The 22,325-nt window shown below is 46.5% G+C and overlaps 1 protein-coding gene across 1 annotated transcript; it reads left to right on the forward strand.

Moving 5' to 3' along the window:
* The first annotated feature begins 658 nt into the window (after positions 1-658).
* LOC137524142 (zinc finger protein 436-like) lies at positions 659-22,058 on the forward strand. The gene is made up of 6 exons (XM_068243702.1): positions 659-915; positions 2,654-2,843; positions 4,154-4,251; positions 4,344-4,752; positions 11,662-11,850; positions 17,324-22,058. Exons 2-6 carry the CDS (start codon positions 2,810-2,812, stop codon positions 18,409-18,411), a joined length of 1,818 nt encoding a protein of 605 aa, XP_068099803.1. The 5' UTR covers positions 659-915; positions 2,654-2,809; the 3' UTR covers positions 18,412-22,058.
* The last annotated feature ends 267 nt before the right edge of the window (positions 22,059-22,325 follow it).

Consider the following 22,325-nt stretch of genomic DNA (forward strand, 5'->3'; position numbering starts at 1 on the left):
CAGGGTCACAGCGCTTTGAGTCCCCAGGGAGAAAAGCGCTATATAAATATTATTGTTATTGTTATTGTTAAAATAGTTCGCTTCAGTGTGAATTTGATTTTGAAATAAAAATCAACCGTCCCGGTGGTGGTGGGGGGGGGGGGGGGGCCTTTAGCTGCCGATTGTGAAATCCTAACTTTGCCTCCTGCGGCCCCCAGGTAAATTGACTTTGAGACCCCTGGTTTATAATCTCCGGGCGTGCTTTTTTCCTGTTTGGGCCCGTCAAACGATATTTGTTATGGGAGTGAATGGCAGCGCTCTTTGTCCACTTGCCTCTTGCGCCCAAATTTCCTGCTTCCATATTTAATAAACTTAAAACAGGGAGATACAGTGCACAAGTAGCTTTCATCATATTATGTGCTATTGCTTTAAGTGGGCGGATGAAACAATGACATGGGCGGAGCCAGGATTCATAGGGCTGTCTTTGCATGAAGCAGAGTGACAGAAATAATGCGCATGCTCAGAGAGGCTATGACCTGGGGCAGCAGAGAACTTGCGGAAAAATGTGGATACGTGACGTCATTACAGATTTACCCACAATGCTGCTGCTGGCAATCTCCAGCACTAGAGCACGAGCTGCACTCCTCAGCAGTGGCGGCCATTTTGCTGAAGCCCAGCATTCCAGCCATAGAGAGGAGGCCACACCCCGAGCTTGCTCTTGCTCTGGATGTGAGAAGCCCCCCTGCAGCCAGGTGTGTGAATGCTGAGTGGGAAGAGGAGGAGAGGAATGAGCTGTGTGTTTGGGGGACCCTCACATGGTGTAGAGACCCCCTTTGTGAATCAGCTGTTCCTCCAGACTTTGCAGCAGCTCTGCCTGTGCCCCCTCTCTGCTGGAGGTGCTGCCCGTGTCTGCTGCAAGCTGCCATTATCACCCCAGTAAGTGTCACATTTATACTAGTGTATATATATATATATATATATATATATATATATATATATATATATATATATATATATATATATATATATATATATATATATAAATAATATGTGTGTGTGTGTGTGTACAGTGTGTGCTCAGTGTAAATATATGATATATGTCAGTTAGAGGCTAATAATACTGGCTTGCCTCCAGATTTTGCAATCAAAGTCAGCTGGAAGTGGATTCCTGCACCTTATTGGCCTGTTTCCATGCTACATCCAGCTAGCAGCTAGTGAGAAACTTAATCGCTGAGTAAAATCGCTTACAAAAGCGATCACCAAATCTACATCGCTTGCGATTTGTAATGTGAACATGGGCTTACAGATCCTAGCGTCACTAGAATGCGACCTCCTCCTGTGTTCAGCTGTAAGCTGTTTCTATCCTCTGCGTGTGTGAGCCTGGACTGAAGGCTGCCTCCTCAGCAGCAATTAGTGTAAATATCTTAGGTAAATAAACAGGAAGCTGCTTGTTTACTTACCTAAAATATCTGTAAGGCTGGCTCTGCTACCCAGAACAGGCTTTTACACACATGGAGAGGAAAGAAATCAGCTGTTAAGCCCCCTCTACACCATGCAATTCCACGTGCGATTGATCGAATTCGATTGGATCGATTAAATGTCTGTTCGGGATTAAATCAATTGTGTGATCGATTTTGCATTGAAAACTAACCATAATTGATCACACGATCGGTCGAATCCGGATCGGACATGTCTGATTAAATTGATCCAATCGAATTTGATCGATCGCATGTGGAATTGCATGGTGTTAAGGGGGCTTTAGGCCCCGTTTACATCTAAAAGTATTTTGCACGAGTGATTTTACCGCGATTAGTAAAGTACTGATAGTGATTGCTCTGAATCGCGGAAGTGTCCAGTGATTTTTTTAAAAGCGCTAATTGCGGTAAAATCACCCGTACAAAACGCTAGCGCTAAGTGCTAGTGTTTTGCACTTTTAGATGTGAACAGGGCCTAATGCGTTTTTGATTGGCGCTAATCGCAAAACACCTGCGATCGGTGCCAATTGCAGCAGTGAGAACGCTGCCATAGGTTAGAATAGCACTTTAAAAAGTACTAGCGCTTTGGCGATTATCTGGAATCACCCGCTTTACGCCCTATTGTTCATGGGCCCTAACAGGCAACTGAACATAGGACGTTGCTTCTCTCTAAATGACAGCCAGGATCTGTAAGAGGTGCTATAAATTATCCTATCCAGCCGGCATTTGTAACCAGATACACTACCTAAGTTGTGTTTTTCTTACTATTAGAAACATGCTACTAGAGTTATCCCAGTACCCTAAATTTCACTGTAGTGCCCTTTTAATACATTTTTGGTGTGCAGAAAAAACCTGACAGCCTGCAGGATAATTCTGCACATTTTGTCAGTTTTCTCTATCAATTGCATTAGCTGATATGAAAAAAATGCACGTTTTTCTGTATACAAACACACATGGCCTGCAGAAAATGCATGCAGAAAACTGAAAGACAAGTGTGTCCCCTGCCTTAGATAAGTATTTCCTTTTTGTCCCTAGCTTTGGCTCAGGTTCACGCCAGGGCTGGGAAGTTGAACTCCAGTCCTGGAGGGACAGATCCATGCCAGTGTTCAGGATGGACAGAGAACTGGGCTCTGCTTGATGAGCCACACCTCTCCTGATTCAGTCCCATCCATTAATTGGAGTTGTATGTTTGTATGCAGGCTTGTGAAGACGTCATGTAATGAGCTGCAGAGCTTTCCCAGTCCTCTCCTGGTTGTGTGTGACTCCGGTTCCTATAAGGTGTCAGGATGTCCCCGTCTGTTTCTCCATAGAGGAGCGAGTTTATCCTGAAGGACACAAGACTCTGGGAGGACATAATGATGGAGAATCAGCTGCCCCTCATATCACCAGGTAAGGGAGGAGTCGCATGGAGGAACTGCCTACATCCCCTCCCCCTCATATCACCAGGTAAGGGGAGAGTCATGCGGAGGAACCACCTACATCCCCTCCCCATATCACCAGGTAAGGGAGGAGTCACACGGAGGGACCACCTACATCCCTCCCCCCCCCTCATATCACCAGGTAAGGGAGGAGTCGCACGGAGGATTGGCCTAAATCCCCTCCCCCCCATATCACCAGGTAAGGAAAGAGTCACACGGAGGGTCCGCCTACATCCCCTCCCCCCCATATCACCAGGTAAGGGAAGAGTCACACGGAGGAACCACCTACATCCCCTTCCCCATATCACCAGGTAAGGGAAGAGTCATATGGAGGGACCGCCTACATCCCCTCCCCCCATATCACCAGGTAAGGGAAGAGTCATATGGAGGGACCGCCTACATCCCCTCCCCCCATATTACCAGGTAAGGGAAGAGTCATATGGAGGGACCGCCTACATCCCCTCCCCCCCATATCACCAGGTAAGGGAGGAGTCGCACTGAGGATTGGCCTAAATCCCCTCCCCCCCATATCACCAGGTAAGGGAGGAGTCACATGGAGGGTCTGCCTACTTCCCCTCCCCCATATCACCAGGTAAGGGAAGAGTCATACGAAGGGACCGCCTACATCCCCTCCCCCATATCACCAGGTAAGGGAGGAGTGACATGGAGGGACCGCCGACTTCCCCCTCCCTCATATCACCAGGTAAGGGAAGAGTCACACTGAGGGTCCGCCTACTTCCCCCCCCCCCCCTCATATCACCAGGTAAGGGAAGAGTCACACTGAGGAACGGCCTAAATACCCTCCCCCATATCACCAGGTAAGGGAAGAGTCACACTGAGGAACCGCCTAAATACCCTCCCTCATATCACCAGGTAAGGGAAGAGTCACACGGAGGGTCCGCCTACATGCCCTCCCCCCTCATATCACCAGGTAAGGGAGGAGTCGCACAGAGGGACTGCCTACATCCCCTCCCCCATATCACCAGGTAAGGGAAGAGTCACACGGAGGGTCCGCTTACATCCCCTCCCCCCATATCACCAGGTAAGGGAAGAGTCACATGGAGGGTCCGCTTACATCCCCCCCCCCCCATATCACCAGGTAAGGGAGGAGTCACACGGAGGGACCACTTACACCCCCCCCCCCCCCCATATCACCAGGTAAGGGAAGACTTTCTGTAATGGAAAGAGTCATATGGAAGGACCACCTACAGACCCCCCCCCCCCGCACCCGGTCTGTAAAACGTGTATAATGTAATCTCTCAGTCTGTATGTTTCCTACAGATGGGCCTGGAAACAGAAACCCACCAAAGAGATATACAGGTCCTCTTTATTCCAAGGATTGTACACAGGATGGTCGCCCTATCCCTCACCATTATCAGGTAGGTGGAACTCAAATAAGGTCATACTGAGGTTATTATTACCAGTGCGCTAAATACATATTTTTTTTTGTTTACGTTATATATATATTTAGGGTAAAGAGCAAATTGATGTGAAAACTGCAGTTAAAGAGGAAGAAGAGACGTATGTAAGGAGTGATCAGAGGTCTACGGTGGAGGGTGACATAATAGGGACAATTAAAGAGGAAGGAGAGACCCATTTGAGAAGTGATCAGCTCTCTATGAAGGAGGGTGACATGATAGAGACATTTAAAGAAGAAGATACATATGTGAGGAGTGATCAGCAATATACAGAGGGGGGTGACATGATGGGGACAATGAAAGAAGAAGAGAAATATGTGAAGAGTGATCAGCAGTCTATGGAGGAGGGTGGAATGATGAAGACAACAGAGGAAGAGACGTATGTGAGGAGTGATCAGACGCCTGCGGAGGAGGGAGGAATGACAGTAGAACAGGAGGCGTGTTTCCTGCATATCAGCCCAGGTAAGTAATGATCACACAAGCAGAAATTGTGGAGATTTGTGTTTCATGTAGGAGTGTAAAGTGACCCTGTAGTGGAATAAAGTGCCCCATATGGGTGGTGACCTCAGTAGAGGGAGGCCTCTGGATAATGCAGGGGCTTCCCCATCCCCCTCTCCTCCACTCGTTCAGCGCTGGGACCCCCGAAACCTCCTCTACCAGCTCTGGAGGAACAGTGCGCATGGTGCTCTTGTCTGTGAGTGAGTGCAGCTGCAGGACTCCTCCCACCTGTGCAGCAGCTGAGAGCAGATGCAAGAGACTCCTCCCACCTGTGCAGCTCAGATCGGGCTCAGCTTTCCCCGAGCCTGACCGGGCTCCATGCTGCTGCACAAATGCGAGGCGTCCTACACCTGCGCAGTGCGGCTGTGCTCCAGCAAGGATGGAAGTGCGGTCACAAATTTCCAGAGGGTCCAGCGCTGGATGGATGGTAGAGATGAGGATGTACGAAGCCTCTGGAGGATCCCTCTGCCAATATCGCTTTTACTTTTTGTTTCAAAGCAAACCTGTTGTTAGTTTTTTTTTTTTTTTTTACCACTTCCCAACTGAGGGGGTTTTCCCCTCAATTTTCACCTGTTGGCACTCCTCCCATTCATTCACCAATAACTTTATAGCTACTTATCGCAAAGAAATGATCTATAGTTTATTTTGCCACCAATTAGACTTTGTTGGGGTTGTAAATTTTGCTTAGAATTATTTTATTCTAAATGCATTTTAACGGCAATATTAAAGGGGAACTGAAGAGAGAGGTGTATGGAGGCTGTCATGTTTATTTCCTTTTAGACAATACCAGTTGCCTGGCAGCCCTGCTGATCCTCTGCCTCTAATACTATTAGCCATAGCCCCTGAACAAGCATGCAGCAGATCAGGTGTTTCAGTGGTTCAGACTTATAAGTCTGATCTGACAAGACTAGCTGCATGCTTGTTTCTGGTTTTAATCAGATACTACTGCAGAGAAATAGACCAGCAGGGCCGCCAGGTAACTGGTATTGATTAAAAGGAAATAAACATGACAGCCTCCATATACCTCTCTCTTTAGTTCCCCTTTAAGAGAAAAATGGGGGAAAAAATCAGTATTTCTCCATTTGCTGCCATTATAGTTTAAAAATAAAACATTCTACTGTGGATAAAACCCACACATTTTATTTGTCGCAGTTATTGGAAATATTAAAATATTTCCTGAGTCCAAAGTATGGTGATAATATTTTATTAGGAAATAAAAGTGTATTTTTTTCTGTTTTGCATCCATTACTAATTACAAGCCCATAATTGCAAAAATAACAGTAAAATACCCCCACGACATACAGTACATATTAAAAGAAAAAAGTTCACTCCCTAAAGTAATAATTTATGTAATTTTTCACCGCAATAGAAGAATATCTGCTTCCTTGGGCAGGAACTGATGTCCTGTAGGACATAGATATGACATCTCAGGAAAGATAAGTGTTTATAAAGGCAGATACTCACCTGTGGAAAGGAATGGCCCTGAATCCTATAGAACCTTCCCTGTCCCCTCTCAGTCCCTTCAAACTTTTGGTTTTCATTTAAAGAGGGATTAAGTTCATTTTAATGGCAAAGAAGGACTTTGCAATTCATCTGATCACTCTTTATAACATTCCAGAGTATATGCAAATTGCCATCATAAAAACTGAGGCAGCAAACTTTGTGAAATCCTGTATTTGTGCCATTCTCAAAACTTCTGGCCAGGACTGTACAGCAGACTCATCTGCTGTATTTCATTTAAAGGATTTCTACCCTGTATAGTGACTGATAGTTACAGCACACCTGAAGCTAGAGGGATATGTTTATTTCCTTTTAACCACTTAATGCAAACAGGAAGTTTAATAAACCTCCATTCTGATATGCATGCGAACTGTGGCAACAAGTGGCTTAGCAATGCAGGTAGCCTGGCTGTCCTGCTGATCCTCTGCCTCCAATGCTTTTAGCCATAGACTCTGAACAAGCATGTGGATCAAATGTTACTGACTGAAGTGTGGCTGGATTAGCTGCATGCTTGTCTAAGGTGTGTGATTCAGACACTACTGATGCCTTTAAAATCAGCAGGACAGCCGGGCAACTGGTATTGTTTAAATGGAAATATGGCAGCCTCCATATCCCTCTCACTTCAGATGCCCTTTAAAGGGCAACTGAAGCGAGAGAGATATGGAGGCTGCCATACTTATTTCCTTTTAAGCAATACCAGTTGCCTGGCTATCCTGCTAATCCTCTGTCTCTAATACTTTTAGCCATAGTCCCTGAACAAGCATGCAGCAGATCAGGTGTTTCTGACATTATTGTCAGATCTGATAAGATCAGATGTGTCAGGCTTGTCTCGTCAATGGCTATAGGTCAGACCGTATTCCCATATGACTGACCTATAACCCAGCCCTAACACCTGCTAGAAATCTCCTACCTAGCATACACACTAACCATCCTGCAGGCAGATGTGACATACAACTGACAAACAGCCACTCACAAATATAACAGACAGGTCATTTTAATGGGCACAGATAGGAAATAACTTGTAGTCACCTGAGGCCTAATAGCAAGATAGTCCAGATGACTGTGACAGGATGGGCTCAGATGTTTGAGAGTATAAGCATGGTCGTTCAAGCCAGGTCAGGGCAGGCGGCGTTCTTGCGAAGTCCAGTTCAAGCCGAGGGTCAACTCCGGGTAATCAGACGGAGCAGAGGTCAGCAGCAGGTATCAGTCAGAAGCATGGTCAGACGGAGCAGAGGTCAGCAGCAGGTATCAGGCAGAAGCATGGTCAGACGGAGCAGAGGTCAGCAGCAGGTATCAGGCAGAAGCATGGTCAGACGGAGCAGAGGTCAGCAGCAGGTATCAGGCAGAAGCGTGGTCAGACGGAGCAGAGGTAGGTAGCAGCATATTAGGCAGAAGCGTGGTCAGATGATGATTTCACCAGATGATGTGGGGTACTTGTACCTTATTAAAATCGGGGTTGGACTTTCAAGAAAATCAGCACAGAGTGACAGACAGCAGAGTAGAAGACAGAGCACACTAACTGTCTATCTGTCACGCTGACACTGCTGCTCACCACAGCAGCACTGCAGAAATCTGTAGTAAGCTAACACAGTACTACTCTAACAACTAACTAGCACTGCAGTACTAGCTAAGGCTAATAGCAGGCCAGCAGCAGCAGGTCTGGCCTCAGTGGCCTGCACACACACAGGACCTAACTAGCAGCTGCTGCAGCACAGAGTCTGACTGTCACACTAACTAAAATCAAAATACAAGCTAGCTAACTAAAAACCAATAAAATAGAGGTATAGTACATGTGTTTATGTGCAAAAACGCTACAGTATACAGCACTTGCTGAGCCAACACCACTGGAGATGTCTCTCAGTGAGCAGCAGTCACAGCAAGGACGATTTTCTCATCATGGCTCCTGCCTTATATACAGGAGGGGCTGGCCAGGGTTCCCCTCTGTGATTGGTTGCTAGGGCTTCGGCTGGGAGCCCTCTGATTGGCTCAATGAGGTCATGGAGCCCTCTGATTGGTTCAATAACGTCATCTGTGTAATGCTACCCGGATTTGAATATCCGAACCAGATATATATATATATATATATATATATATATATATATATATATATATATATATATATATATATATATATATATATATATATATATATATATATATATATATATATTCCTTTCCGGATATCGCATGCGTATTCGGATCCGAATTCCGGATTTGGCCCGCTATCCGGAATCTGGATTAGAGGTCGGATAGCTGAAAAAGTTCGGATAATCCGGGTAGTTCGGGTACCCGGAATCCAGATGAGCATCACTATTGATAAATGTCCCCCTCGATCCTTCTGGTGAGATCGCCGTCTGTCGTTATGATGACATGTTGATGTCAAAGATGCTGATTGACAACACGCCAGGGTGAATTGCAGAGGTCCTGAATAAGAAGGGACAGCACTGAAAATATTGACTCTTTGCTTAAATTTGTCAGTAAAAGCCTTTCAGATTTCTAAAATGCTTGTAATTTTACCGTATATACTCGCACATAAGCCAAATTTTTCAGCACAAAAAATGTGCTGAAAAGTTACCCCCTCGGCTTATACGCGAGTGATGTGCAGCGTCCGCGCCCCCCCCCTCCCTTAATGTGCATCAATAGGTCTGACCCATGACCCCTGCCTGGCTATGCTGTGCAGAGCAGTGATCCTGCATTGTGCAGTCCTGTGCTGTGACCCCCGATGTGTCCGGTCCCTGCTGTCTCCAGCCTCTGACCCTCCAGACAACATGGTGTGCTGCAATAGTGTCCCACGACAATTATCGCAATGGTGGAGTGGAGCGAGCAGGAGGTCACGTGCACTGTCCGGGATCCCCTTGCACTGGCTGTGTCTCATAATGATGACGTTATCTAGTGGCGTCTTGAGGCATAGCGGCAGAGACGGGAGCTAAGGAGGTATCCCTGGCACTGCTCATGATGCTGCTGTTCTCTCTACTCCTCCGTAGCGATCATTGCTGGGGAACACTATTGCTGCACACCATGTTGCTGGGAGGGTCAGAGGATGGACATAGTGGGGACCGGACACATCAGTGGTCACAGTGCAGGAATGCAAGAAATCACAGCTCTTCTTCACCATAGCTGACCAGGGGACAGGTCAGCCCAATTGCTGCAACCTGCACACCAGTTTACTGAACCAGTAGTGACTACAAGTCATTACTAAACACACTTGGAGCACATCTGGCTATGAGGAGGGGGGGCTTTTTTAACACCTTGGGGCACCTCTGCTTATGTGGAGGGGGGCGGACTAGAACTGGGGGCACATCTGGCTATGGGGAGGGGTTCTGTCTAGAACTGGAAGCACATATGGCTATCGGGGGGTGGGCTGCCAGGAACTGGGGCCACATATGGCTATGGGGGCTGACTAGAACTGGGGCCAAATCTTGCTGTTTATACTTTATAGGAGGATGCCTCATACTGGGGGCACATCTGACTATTTATTTATACTGGGGAGGGAGATTATACATGAGCCAATCACTTTTTCTGTTTTGTTGGAGGGAAAAAGTGGGTACCTCGGCTTATACGTGCATCGGCTTATACACGGGTATATACTGTACTCCAATGCATTACAGAAACAACTGAAACCGGTATAAAATCAACAGCAAACGTTAAAGAGAAACTGAAGTCCCTTTTTTTTTTTTTTTTTTTTTTTTTTACCTACTTATATGCTTAAAGGGACGGTCCAAGCAAAGGTCCAGCAGGAACATTAACACATACATTTTTTACGCGTTACTGGTTCAATACGTACATTTTTACGCATTGAACCAATAATGCGTAAAAACGTATGTGTTAATGTTCCTGCACTAGCGGGAATGCGTAAAAATGTACGCAATGCGTCCTGCCAACCTCCGAGGTCGGCAAGCTGCCAGCGGGGGACTGGAGCAGCAATGAGTGACTACGAGGGCACAGGATGGCTGCATGGGGCTGGTAGAAGCAGAACTAGCTGCCAGCGGGGGACTGGAGCAGCAGTGAGTGACTACGAGGGCACAGGATGGCTGCATGGGGCTGGTAGAAGCAGAACTAGCTGCCAGCGGGGGACTGGAGCAGCAGTGAGTGACTACGAGGGCACAGGATGGCTGCATGGGGCTGGTAGAAGCAGGGCTAGCTGGCAGCGGGGGACTGGAGCAGCAGTGAGTGACTGCGAGGGCACAGGATGGCTGCATGGGGCTGGTAGAAACCCCAGGTAAGTGAAACTCATTTTTTTATTTTGCTTGGACATTCCCTTTAAGCCCACTTAGAATGTAATGCTGACGAGGATTTGCCGCACTCCCATGACAGAATGAGTGATTTAGAGCAGAGAAATAGACCTGCACATTTCCACGACTTTGCAGGTTGCAGCTTTGCAGGTTGCAGAGTTTGCGCTGTAGCTCTGCCTCCTAGCCAGTCAACCTCTGCCACTCCCTGCCCCTCTCAGTGAAAGAAGACTGAGAGGGGTGGTGAGGAGGGGCGGAGATTGGCTGAGATTGACTTGAGAGGAGGCAGAGCTACTGTGTGCTGCTCTGCCTCTTCCAGGAAGAAAGCACTCTGCGAGCCCAGGAACTTTGCTGGGCTATTTCTCTGCTTTAACTCGCTCGCTCACTTGTTCTGCTGCGGGAATGCGGCAAATCCACTTAGAATTAATTGCTAAAGCGGACTTAAAGGACCTCTGTCACAAAAATCCTAACATTTAAAATACATGTAAACATATACAGATAAGAAGTAAGTTTCTTCCAGAGTAAAATGAGCCATAAATTACTTTTCTCCTATGTTGCTGTCACTAACAGTAAGTAGTAGAAATCTGACATTACAGACAGATTTTGGCCTAGCCCATCTTCTCATGGGGGGTTCTTAGGGTTTTCTGTATTTTTAAAAGCACTTAGTGAATGACAGTTGCTCCGTCCGTCTGCTCAAAAAGTGCATGGCGAGCAGGGAAGCCGGCCAGCATCTTTGTATAAATCTTTTTCATGGAGCGTCTTTATAAAGAATAAAGGTCATACTGAGAATCCCCTATGGAGAGATGGACTAGCCCAAAACCTGTCGGTAATGTCAGATTTCTACTACTTACTGTAAGTGACAGCAACATAGGAGAAAAATCATTTATGGCTCATTTTACTCAGAAGGAACTGAACTTTGTTTGTATGTGTTTAAAATTTTAAGATTTTCGCGACAGTTGCTCTCTAAGCATAAAATCAGGTAAAAAAAAAGACTTTAGTGTCTCTTTAAAACCATTATTTGTGTCATTCTCAAAAATTTTAGGCAGGACTGTACAAACTGCCTCGATCAGTCACTGCTATGGCAACACACATGACTGCTGACAGGACAATGACTGTTCTCTGACTGTTATTATTTCTCCCACAGATTATGGTGCAGAAGATAATGGTGCCGCACTACATTTACCAGCAGGAAACTTCATTGCTGATAATATACCCAGCAGACATCACCATGAGGACAAATCACCAGATCTCTCCAGTCCTGAGGAACCTTCTGATAGATCCCATCCTGTTACCTCAAATACCCATCCAAAGTGTCACAGTGCCGATTTATCAGGTGATTGATCTCATTCTGGTGAATATTCCATTAACTTTTTTACTTATAGAGAGGGAAGTGGGAAGAATTATCAGTGCTCAGAATGTGGGAAATCTTGTAGAAACAAATCAAATCTTGCTGCATGCATGAGAGTACATACCAGGGAAAAGCAATGTCCATGTTCTGAGTGTGGGAAATGTTTTTGTAAGAAAAGTTATTGTCGTGGACACCAGAGAACTCACACAGGAGAGCGTCCATATTCATGTCCTGAGTGTTGGAAGTGTTTTAGTCACAAAACTGTTCTTCTTAGACATCAGAGAACTCACACAGGAGAGCGTCCTTATTTGTGTGCCGAGTGTGGGAAAGGTTTCATTCAGAAAGCTGATCTGCTTTCACATCAGAGAACTCACACTGGTGAGAACCTTTACCCATGTCCTGAATGTGGGAAATTTTTCCCGCCAGAAAGCTTATGTTCTTAAACGTCAGAAAAGTCACACAGGAGAGCATCCTCATTCATGTCCAGAGTGTGGAAAATGTTTCAGTCGGAACAGTAATCTTATTGCACATCAGAAAAGTAACACAGGTGAGTGCCCCTATTCATGTCCAGAGTGTGGGAAATATTTCAGTCAGAAACCTTATCTTCTTAGACATCAGAGAGCTCACACAGGAGAGCGTACTCATTCATGTCCAGTAAAAAATACATATATCCAGGCACATCGCCTCTAGTTAGGACATTATATAAGTTATTAAGGAAAGGGAGGTGCTGAAGGGGGTGTGGCTAGAAAACAGCAAAAATCTATTAACCCTTCGCACTCTCACATGCAAATGTTCAAACAAATGCATTCACAGATTCACTCATCCAGGCACAACTGTTATCCCTACAGCTAAGTTAAAAGCCAGGGCTTTAGTTCACAGAAGAATGCATTCTTATGCTTAGTCACCTATACTGCGCAGAAGTACCCAGGTAAACATAGGTGTCCTAACTCTGGCCCTGTAACATGCATAGTGCAGACATGCAAACATTCATGTCCAGAGTGGGGGAAAGGTTTCAGTCGGAAATGTCATCTTCGTACACATCTGAGATGTCACGCAGGAGAGCATCCCCTTATGTGTGTTCAGAAATCTTTCAATCAGAATTCCATTCTTACTGAACATAAGAAAATTCACAACAGAAAGCGTCCTTAGTAAGGTCAGGAATGTGGAGGAAAGTTACAGTCAGGCAGCTTATGAAGCTATGGGGATACAAGCACAAGTCTCCTGGAAGCGCATATTATTAGAGCAGCAGCAATGACGTGGCCTCACAGTGCTGGAACTACACTACAGATGTCACCTGCTCTACATTCAGGACTTTCTCCAAGCTGGGGACTCATCCTAACCTCTCATTTCTTGCTGATCATCTCAGAGGACATATGCTGGAAGATAACTGTACAAACCTGCTCTCAAAATACACCTTTTCAGTCAAGCCTACAATTTGTTGTAGGTCGCAATGGAGGTTCCTTGTTCTCTATTGTTTTCACTATCCCACTACCCTCCTCTAGATTGTAAGCTCGCAAGGGCACAGACCTACTCCTATTGTTTCTTATTTTGTAATTTATCATGTAAACATGTACTGATTTTAGTGGTGTCTTAACCCCATCAGTACAAGCGGTCTCTGGCCCCTCGAAGAACAAGTGACACCCATGCTAACATAGAAATAAAAAACACATATATAAGTAGATAAATAAACTAGTTCTATTTACATAACAGATGTATTGCACTGTACACGTTATGATTATTGTGAATTTTATAAAGGAAAAGCAGAGAATCCTATTCTACACAGTTTCCATCTTGGTTACCTTTGAAGGAAGCTAATCCTGACATTTTCTCCCTCACTTTTTATTTCTCCTCTTGCTAATTGTGTATTCGTGTACCCGCCCTCCTCCCAGAGTCTTGAGACACTCCCACTGAGGTCTATACTAGGAAGTGCACTGTCTTATGTCATTAGAAGGAGGGGAAATAAAGGGAAGAGGAGGGATATATTATAAATAAAAAGAACCCCCAGCATGCAACTGTTTGGCAATGGCAATTAAAGGGCCAGTGCTCCTAAGGTATGTGATAACTCCAAACCATAACAGCAGACACATTTTTCAAAGTTTTGAATGCAGGATAAGCATCTTTATCACTTAATACACTCAGACCAGTTGCTGTTGAAATTTTATTTTTATGGTGACAATCCCACAGAGCCCCGTGAGCCAGTCAAGAACCGATTTCATTGGCTCCTGACCCTGTGATTAATGTGAGCCAATGAGATTTGATGACGGGGTCACGTGCCAATGAAACGGCTCCTTACCGGCTCACGGAGCTCTGCTGTCATACCGACAGCAGTGTGAGTGAGCAGCGGCGGGCAGAGAACGACGCGACCGTCAGGAGCAATGAGAGCGTGCGGTGGCAGTGTAATGAAATCTACGCCTTAGCAGGAATATCAGCCTCCAAACAGCGTAGATTTCAATCACCACTATCCAAAAGCAGTTAAACTACACATTACCTATGAATGCATTTGTACTTGTATTGCTGGATGTTATGATTGTACTGTGACCTGAACTTCTCATGTACATACAGTATACGTTTTGTACTATGCACCAGGCTATAGAAGATGTTCGCGCGAGTTATTAGTTACCTGACAACATTGTTTCCAGTAATCTTCCAGGACAAGTGCCCCCCTTCTCCGGGATTTAGCAGTAGACTGCATCCTCGGGTGGTTAAAAAATCTGAAGGGAACATCTGATGGTGTGTGGCAACCGTTAGATAGATTTTGGCACACGGTGCTGTAACCCTTGAGCACTTACATTTATGTATCTATACTGATATGATGTGCTGGGCGGTATATTTGTGGTGCTATGTGGCACCTTGCTGTGTATTGGGGCAGCCAGTCTGTACATTACATGGAATGTACACAATAGTCACGCCAGCTATCCGTAACAGCACTTGCAATCCAAAGGCCCTTAAAAATAAGAACACAGCAGACCGGTCCTTCTCATAGTGAGTATTGCCTCATCAGTAACACCGTTGTGCATAAACACACACTGCGTGAGGAAATAAAGTACTATCACCAGGGTTAAATGGGGATCACATGCCCCCTTTCTTTCCCTGCTCGCCAGAGGAATTCTTGGCAGTATTGCATATCATAAAACATCCGTGCTGTTAAAACTTAAAAACATCAAGAGATCTCTCATAGCATAAAACCGCTTTAATAGGCTCCCAATGGCCCCCAAGTTAAAACTGCGTACATAAAAATTTCTTGCATCATAGCATATCACAATACCACATCGCCGCCAGCTCCGGTCACCTCTCACATGCCCAGGCCGCGTCTCCTCTGGTCAGTGGTAGTACAGCGTGCGTCCTCCAAGCTCCGCCCTATGCGTTTCGTCACGTGGTAAGTTGGGACTCATCAGGGGCTGGAGTACGCACGTTCCCTGTAGCACTATGTATGCTTAACCCCGCCTCCTCCCCTCCCTCCCCGGCAAGCCTCTAGGGTGTCAGAGAGCTTGGCGGGACATCATGGGAGGTCGGGTCGGCGCCGTTTACATACTTAACCTAAAAATAAAAAACACATAAAATCCACAATATGCCTCAAACTGAACCTCTCCAATCCCTCTAGTGTCTATAAATCTTCCTCGCTGCAGACTATTACCATATATATTCACGAACACCTAGGAACTACATTACCCAGATTGCCTCACTTTCCACATAAATGGTGTGTGCGGAAACTACACTACCCAGAATGCTCCACCTCATGAGCATCCCTTCCTATACATACACGTGTTCACTACTGAATCCACAGACTACATTACCCAGAAATCTCCAAATCGTATGCTTAACCATATCCCTCCCCTCCCACCACATATCAAACAAAGACATGCCCTACTCACCCCAATGAAAACTACATTACCCAACAACCTTCACCTCATAGATAGTACCCTCCCCACTTATTATTATACCCTCATAAATACACATGATACCATTCCTACTACATTGTAATAATCCATAGCTGAACCCATATTAGTTAACCTTATATGACATTATGTATACGTTCCCGTACATTATGAAAATTATACATATGCACCTGCAATGCATCCTATCATTCTGGCCATCTATATATGTACATTACATGTGCTGTAAGGGAGGAGGCCTCTGCTCTATTGTTGGACTAGATTGATTGGCATGTAATTGTTTCTATGACATTCAATCTTATGGGTGGGTCACTGTAGTTTTGATTTTATAATTGTATCTATTATGTTTGATTTTGACCTGGTCTTTATTAAGGCCAAATAAATATTGCATTTATCTGAGCTATGGGTGCTATTGAATTCTTTCTTGCTCTATTTTGATAAATGTGGATAATACTGAATGACTGAATGACTGCACATTAGCTGTAGTGGTGTGTATATATGGGGGGTGCATTAGAGACTGGCCCAGGGGCCTGGCAGGAGCATGAGTATATACAAGGGGGCGCATCAGAGACCAGCCTGGCTGCCTGAAAGGAGTGTGAGTATATACAGGGGGGGGGGGGGGGCACATGAGAGACTAACCTGACTGCCTGGCAAGAGCGTGAGTATATACGGGGGGTGCATGAGAAACCGACCCGGCTGCCTGGCAGGAGTGTGAGTATATACAGGGGGGCACATGAGAGACTAACCTGACTGCCTGGCAAGAGCGTGAGTATATACGGGGGGTGCATGAGAGACCGGCCTGGCTGCCTGGCAGGAGTGTGAGTATATACAGGGGGTGCATGAGAGTTTGGCCCGGCTGCCTGGCAGGAGTGTGAGTATATACAGGGGGTGCATGAGAGACTGGCCCGGCTGCCTGGCAGGAGTGTGAGTATATACAGGGGGATGCATGAGAGTTCGGCCCAGCTGCCTGGCAGGAGTGTGAGTATATAGAGGGGACACGAGTGACCGGCCCGGCTGCCTGGTAGGAGTGTGATTATATACAGGGGGTGCATGAGAGTTCGGCCTGGCTGCCTGGCAGGAGTGTGAGTATGTACAGGGGACACATGAGAGACCGGCCCGGCTGCCTGGCAGGAGTGTGAGTATATACAGGGGGTGCATGAGAGACCGGCCTGGCTGCCTGGCAGGAGTGTGAGTATATACAGGGGGTGTATGAGAGACCGGCCTGGCTGCCTGGCAGGAGGGTGAGTATACAGGCAGCCCCCAGCCAGCCGGTCCCCATGTGCCTCTTACTCTATCACTGCTGTGTGTTCTCTGACTTACCTGAAGCCTGTGTCACCTGCATTTGCTGCCGTATAGGTAACGCTCTCATACCGCAGCAAATGGAGGCGACACAGGCTTCATAATGCCGGAGACCCCACACAGCGGGGATAGAGTAAGAGCAGCACGGGCGTCTTTCCTGCACCACCCTGTATATTCTCTTGTCATTATCTGTCACTGCTACGGCAACACACATGACTGCTGACCAGACAATGACTGTTCTCTGACTGTTATTATTTCTCCAACAGATTATGGTGCAGAAGATAATGGTGCCGCACTACATTTACCAGCAGGAAACTCCATTGCTGATAATATACCCAGCAGATGTCACCATGAGGACAAATCACCAGATCTATCCAATCCTGAGGAACCCTCTGATAGATCCCATCTTGTTACCTCAGATACCCATCCTTTATGTTCTGATTATGGGAAATGTTTTCGTTTGAAATCTGGTCTTCTTACACATCACAGAATTCACACAGGAGAGCGTTCCTACTCATGCCCAGAGTGTGGGAAATATTACAATCGGAAAGCTGATCTTGTTAGAGATCAGAAAAGTCACACAGGAGAGCGTCCTTATTCATGTCCTGAATGTGGGAAATGTTTCAGTCTTAAGACTAATCTTCTTACACATCAGAGAAGTCACACAGGAGAGCGTCCTTATTCATGTTCAGAGTGTGGGAAAAGTTTCATTCAGAAATCTAATCTTCTTAGACATCAGAGAAGTCACACAGGAGTGCGTCCTTATTTGTGTCCTGAGTGTGGGAAACGTTTTTTTCAGAAATCTGATCTTATAGGACATCAGAGAAATCACACAGGAGAGCGTCCTTATTCATGTCCAGAGTGTGGGAAAAGTTTCAGTCTGAAAGCTCCTCTTCTTAGACATCAGAGAAGTCACACAGGAGAGCATCCTTATTCATGTCCAGAGTGTGGGAAAAGTTTCAGTCTGAAAATTCATCTTCTTAGACATCAGAGAGGTCACACAGGAGACCATCCTTATTCATGTCCAGAGTGTGGGAAAAGTTTCATTCAGAAAGCTCATCTTCTTAGACATCAGAGAAGTCACACAGGAGAGCGTCCTTATTTGTGTCCTGAGTGTGGGAAACGTTTTTTTCAGAAATCTGATCTTCTAAGACATCAGAGAAATCACACAGGAGAGTGTCCTTATTCATGTTCAGAGTGTGGGAAACGTTTCAGTATGAAAGCTCCTCTCCTAGCACATCAGAGAAGTCACACAGGAGAGCGTCCTTATTCATGTCCAGAGTGTGGGAGATGTTTCCGTCAGAAATCTGGTCTTAATAAACATCAGAGAAGTCACACAGGAAAGCATCCTTAGTCACGTCAGGAATGTGGGGGAAAGTTACAGTCAGGCAGCTTATGAAGCTACGGGGATACAAGCACAAGTCTCCTGGAAGCACATATTATTAGAGCAGCAGCAATGACGCGGCCTCACAGTGCTGGAACTACACTACGGATGTCGCCTGCTGTACATTCAGGACTTCTTCCCTACGTCCTCCAGGACGGCCCCCCCCCCTCACACTGTGTCCGCCCCCAAGCCGGAAACACTTGCCAGAAGTAATTAAAATACAAACCAATCAGCATAAAATAATCCCCCCCCCCCATTAGTTCTTTTTCTGTTTCTGCATCACCCAGGGAAGCACCTGCTTATTATTATTATTAGTAGGGAAGCCTGAGGGCACCTACCCTGCGTTAGGTAGTATTTGTGTAAAGTGATGGCGGTGAGGTCAGCTGTGCTGGGCGGCCTGGTGCGTGGAGGTAACAGGTTACCTTCAGCTGTGTACTGCGCTGTTACTGGCCTCATGGAGTCTGATAGAGCACCACCATGGCTGTATTTCCTCGTGTAGAGGATGAGTTCTTGCCGTGCGTACCTCCGTTGTGGAGTGGGCGGGACGGAGCGGTGGTTTGATCACACCTATTGGCGCATGATTGGCTGGTGGCCTGTCTGACTGTCGAGGGGAGGGAGGGCTGGAAGCAGGAAGCGCACCTTTTAACCTCCCTAGCGTTCTGGACGAGCTGAGCTTGTCCAGAGACGCCGGAGGTCACCGCTCAGGCCCTGGTGGGCCGATTAGAATTATTTTTTTTTTGTAAACACGCAGCAAGCACTTTGCTAGCTGCGTGTTATTTTCGATCGCTGCCGATCTGGCGCTACCCGACGCGTAACACGGCGCCCTCCGGGACCCCTGCGCAGCCTGGCCGATCAGTGCCAGGCAGCGCTGAGGGGCGGATCGGGACTGCCTGTTACGTCACGACGTCGATGTCACTCCGTTTGTCGCCATGGCGACAGGGGAAGCCCTGAAGGAAATCCCGTTCAGAACGGGATTTTCTGACGGGCATAGGCGCCGGCGGCGATCAATGGGGTGGGGGGGACACTGCAGGGAGGGGGGCATCATGTAGCTAGTGCTTGGCTAGCTACATGATAAAAAAAAAAATACCTTCCCGCGGCCGTAGCACTGCCAGAACGCCAGGGAGGTTAAGGTGTGCACTTGCTGCAATGCTCGGCATTCTATAAGGGGACTATAGAGCAGTCAGCAGAGTCCACCACACCACCGCAGGAGACACCCACAGAGGCTGCCACAGAGCAGACCAATGCAAAGCCAGCGGCAGGGGAGGACTGGCCAGGGGGGAAGGGGGGAGATTCCCCCTCAGGCTGCCTCTCATTTAATGATTTAGGGCTGGTACAGTGCCTGGTGCATTCAGGTTTTAGTATAAAGCAATGTGAACCACTAGGCTAGCTGGCTGAGGGAAATAAATGCTCAATTACAGAGCAATTAGAGGGCGGGCAAGCTGGTAAAGAAGCATGATGCAGAGCAGAGGCTTGCCTGCAGGGTCCATGCACAGGCTCTCACGGAGCAGACCAGTACACAGTCAGCGGTACGAGAGCCAGTTTGCCTCATTTTTCTCCTGAAGCTCTTTTAAATGGATCAGATCTGGATAGAAGACAGGTCGACTTCGTACTGGAGTTGTTGAAGTTCTCTATGGAGCACAACTACTTCTGGTACGATGGGGACTACTTCCTCCAGACCCAAGGCTGCGCTATGGGGGCAAAATATGCCCCCAGTGTAGCAAATCCGTATATGGGGAAATGGGAAAAATTGATAAGTAAGGGAACATCCAGTTCAAAGGTTGTCATGTGGACTAGGTTTATTGATGACCTTATGTTCATTTGGAGGGGGTCTAGGGAGGAATTAGAGCATTTCTGTGCAGAAATAAATCAATTGTGGGGGGAAATAGAGCTCACATTCACGGTGAGCCAGAAAAGAGTACAATTTCTGGATCTGGAGATATGGAAGGAGGGGGGGAGATTGGTCTCGAAAACATATTTCAAACCAACCGACAGGAATGGCTACATTCCTAGATCCAGTTGCCACCATGATAGGTGGTTAAGTAACATCCCAAAGGGCCAGTTGATAAGAATTAGAAGAAACTGCACGAACCTTGAGGATTATGTGACACAAAGCCAACTTCTGATTAATCGTTTTGTGGAGAAGGGGTATGAGAAAAAGGCAGTGGAGCAGATGGCTAGAGAGGTAGGGGAAATGGAGAGAGCGCCCCTTGTTGGTAATGCCACCAAACCCCCACCATGTAATCAGGAATTTGCATTACAGCTGGCATACAATGATCAGCATAGGCAGCTTGAAAGGGTGGTTAGCAAACATTGGAACATCATAAGGATTGATGAGGTCCTGGGTAAGTATGTCCCGGAAAGACCATCCTTTGTTTACAGAAGGGCACCCAATCTCAAATATAGACTGGTGGCGAGCTGTATAGATCCACCAATGCATCAGGGAACCAATTTATTGGGGCAAAGTGGATTTTTTCCCTGCCGGAAGTGCAGGGGGTGTCGGGAGGCAGGTCCAGTGAAGGGTGATCACTTTACAGCAAGAAATACGGGGTATGAACACAAGTTAAGGCAATGCATCACCTGCACGTCGGTGGGGGTTGTCTACATTCTCTGGTGCCCATGTGGCCTAGAGTATGTGGGCCGCACCACCAGAGCACTACATAAACGAATAGGGGAGCACATCTATAATATTCAAAAGGGGCTTGACACACATAGTGTTTCTAGACATTTCAAAGAGAGCCATGGAAAAGATGCGACTAAATTGAAGTTCATGGGAATTGAAAAGTGGGTCCCAAAATGGAGGGGATCAAGTAAGCAGAGGGACATATCCAGGGCAGAGGGGAGGTGGATATACCACCTTAATTCATTTGCCCCTACAGGGTTAAACATAGAGTTCGATCTGAACTGTTTTATTAGCAATGATTAAGGGTAGTACGGGGATGTGGAAAAATAGATGGTTATTTGTTATGGAAAGAAGGAAAACCGAATTGAAGTGTATGGGTTTGTACTATTTGATGGTAAATGGAATAGAGCTGTATAGACCTACACCACTAGATGGCAGACAACTGTGTTTATGTTAGGAGCTACTGTATTGATGGGCGGAATACAAGGGGGATTTATTCACATACCAACTGATGTGGGAAGGGATGTTAGATAGATTAGGAGTGGGTCCTGTATTAGGTTAGTCAGAATGGGTAATATTGTGTATTGTAACGGCTTGTGACAGCGGCGAGACTGGGAGGGGATGGGCTAAAGCGGAGAGGGTGGGTGACGTCAATAGGAAGGACTACAAGTGTGGCCGGCGTACTGGCAACGCTAGCCCCTGATGAGTCATTGTGACGAAACGCGTAGGGTGGAGCCAGTACGCCTGACGCACAACGCGGAAGTGCTGTAGGAGTTTTGGGAGAGGGACAGAGCGGGACGCCGCGAATGGTCCGGTGGAAGGAAACGCACGGAAACCTTAGCCTTGCCGCTGTGATAAGCTGAACTCAACATTTGGATCTTGTAAGTTTGATACGGGCGCGAGAAGCGCAGGATTGTTTTAATTGAAACCTGAATGCTGCGCAATGAGTTTTATTTGTGTTTTATTGAAGAATAAAAGAGAGGCCTTTTTTACCTGACTAATGGATGTGGAATACTGATGTTCCCAGTGCACCACATATTAAGCGAGGCTCCCACCTGTGCATAGGTGGCTTCAATTTGGTGAGCTGCTCTGATACTAGAGGTGGTGGGGTCACGAGGGGACACTCTTTTTGGCATGAACACGATTGATGAGTGAAAACTTGTTGTATATCTGAAACAGTATTATACTATTAGAGGTTTTTCTTTTCAGATCATAAGCGCGCAGTGGATTAATTTTAAACAGCACAAATCACATCTAGCCTGCA

The sequence above is a fragment of the Hyperolius riggenbachi genome, chromosome 7 (genome assembly GCF_040937935.1).
Source record: "Hyperolius riggenbachi isolate aHypRig1 chromosome 7, aHypRig1.pri, whole genome shotgun sequence".
Lineage (NCBI taxonomy): Eukaryota > Metazoa > Chordata > Amphibia > Anura > Hyperoliidae > Hyperolius > Hyperolius riggenbachi.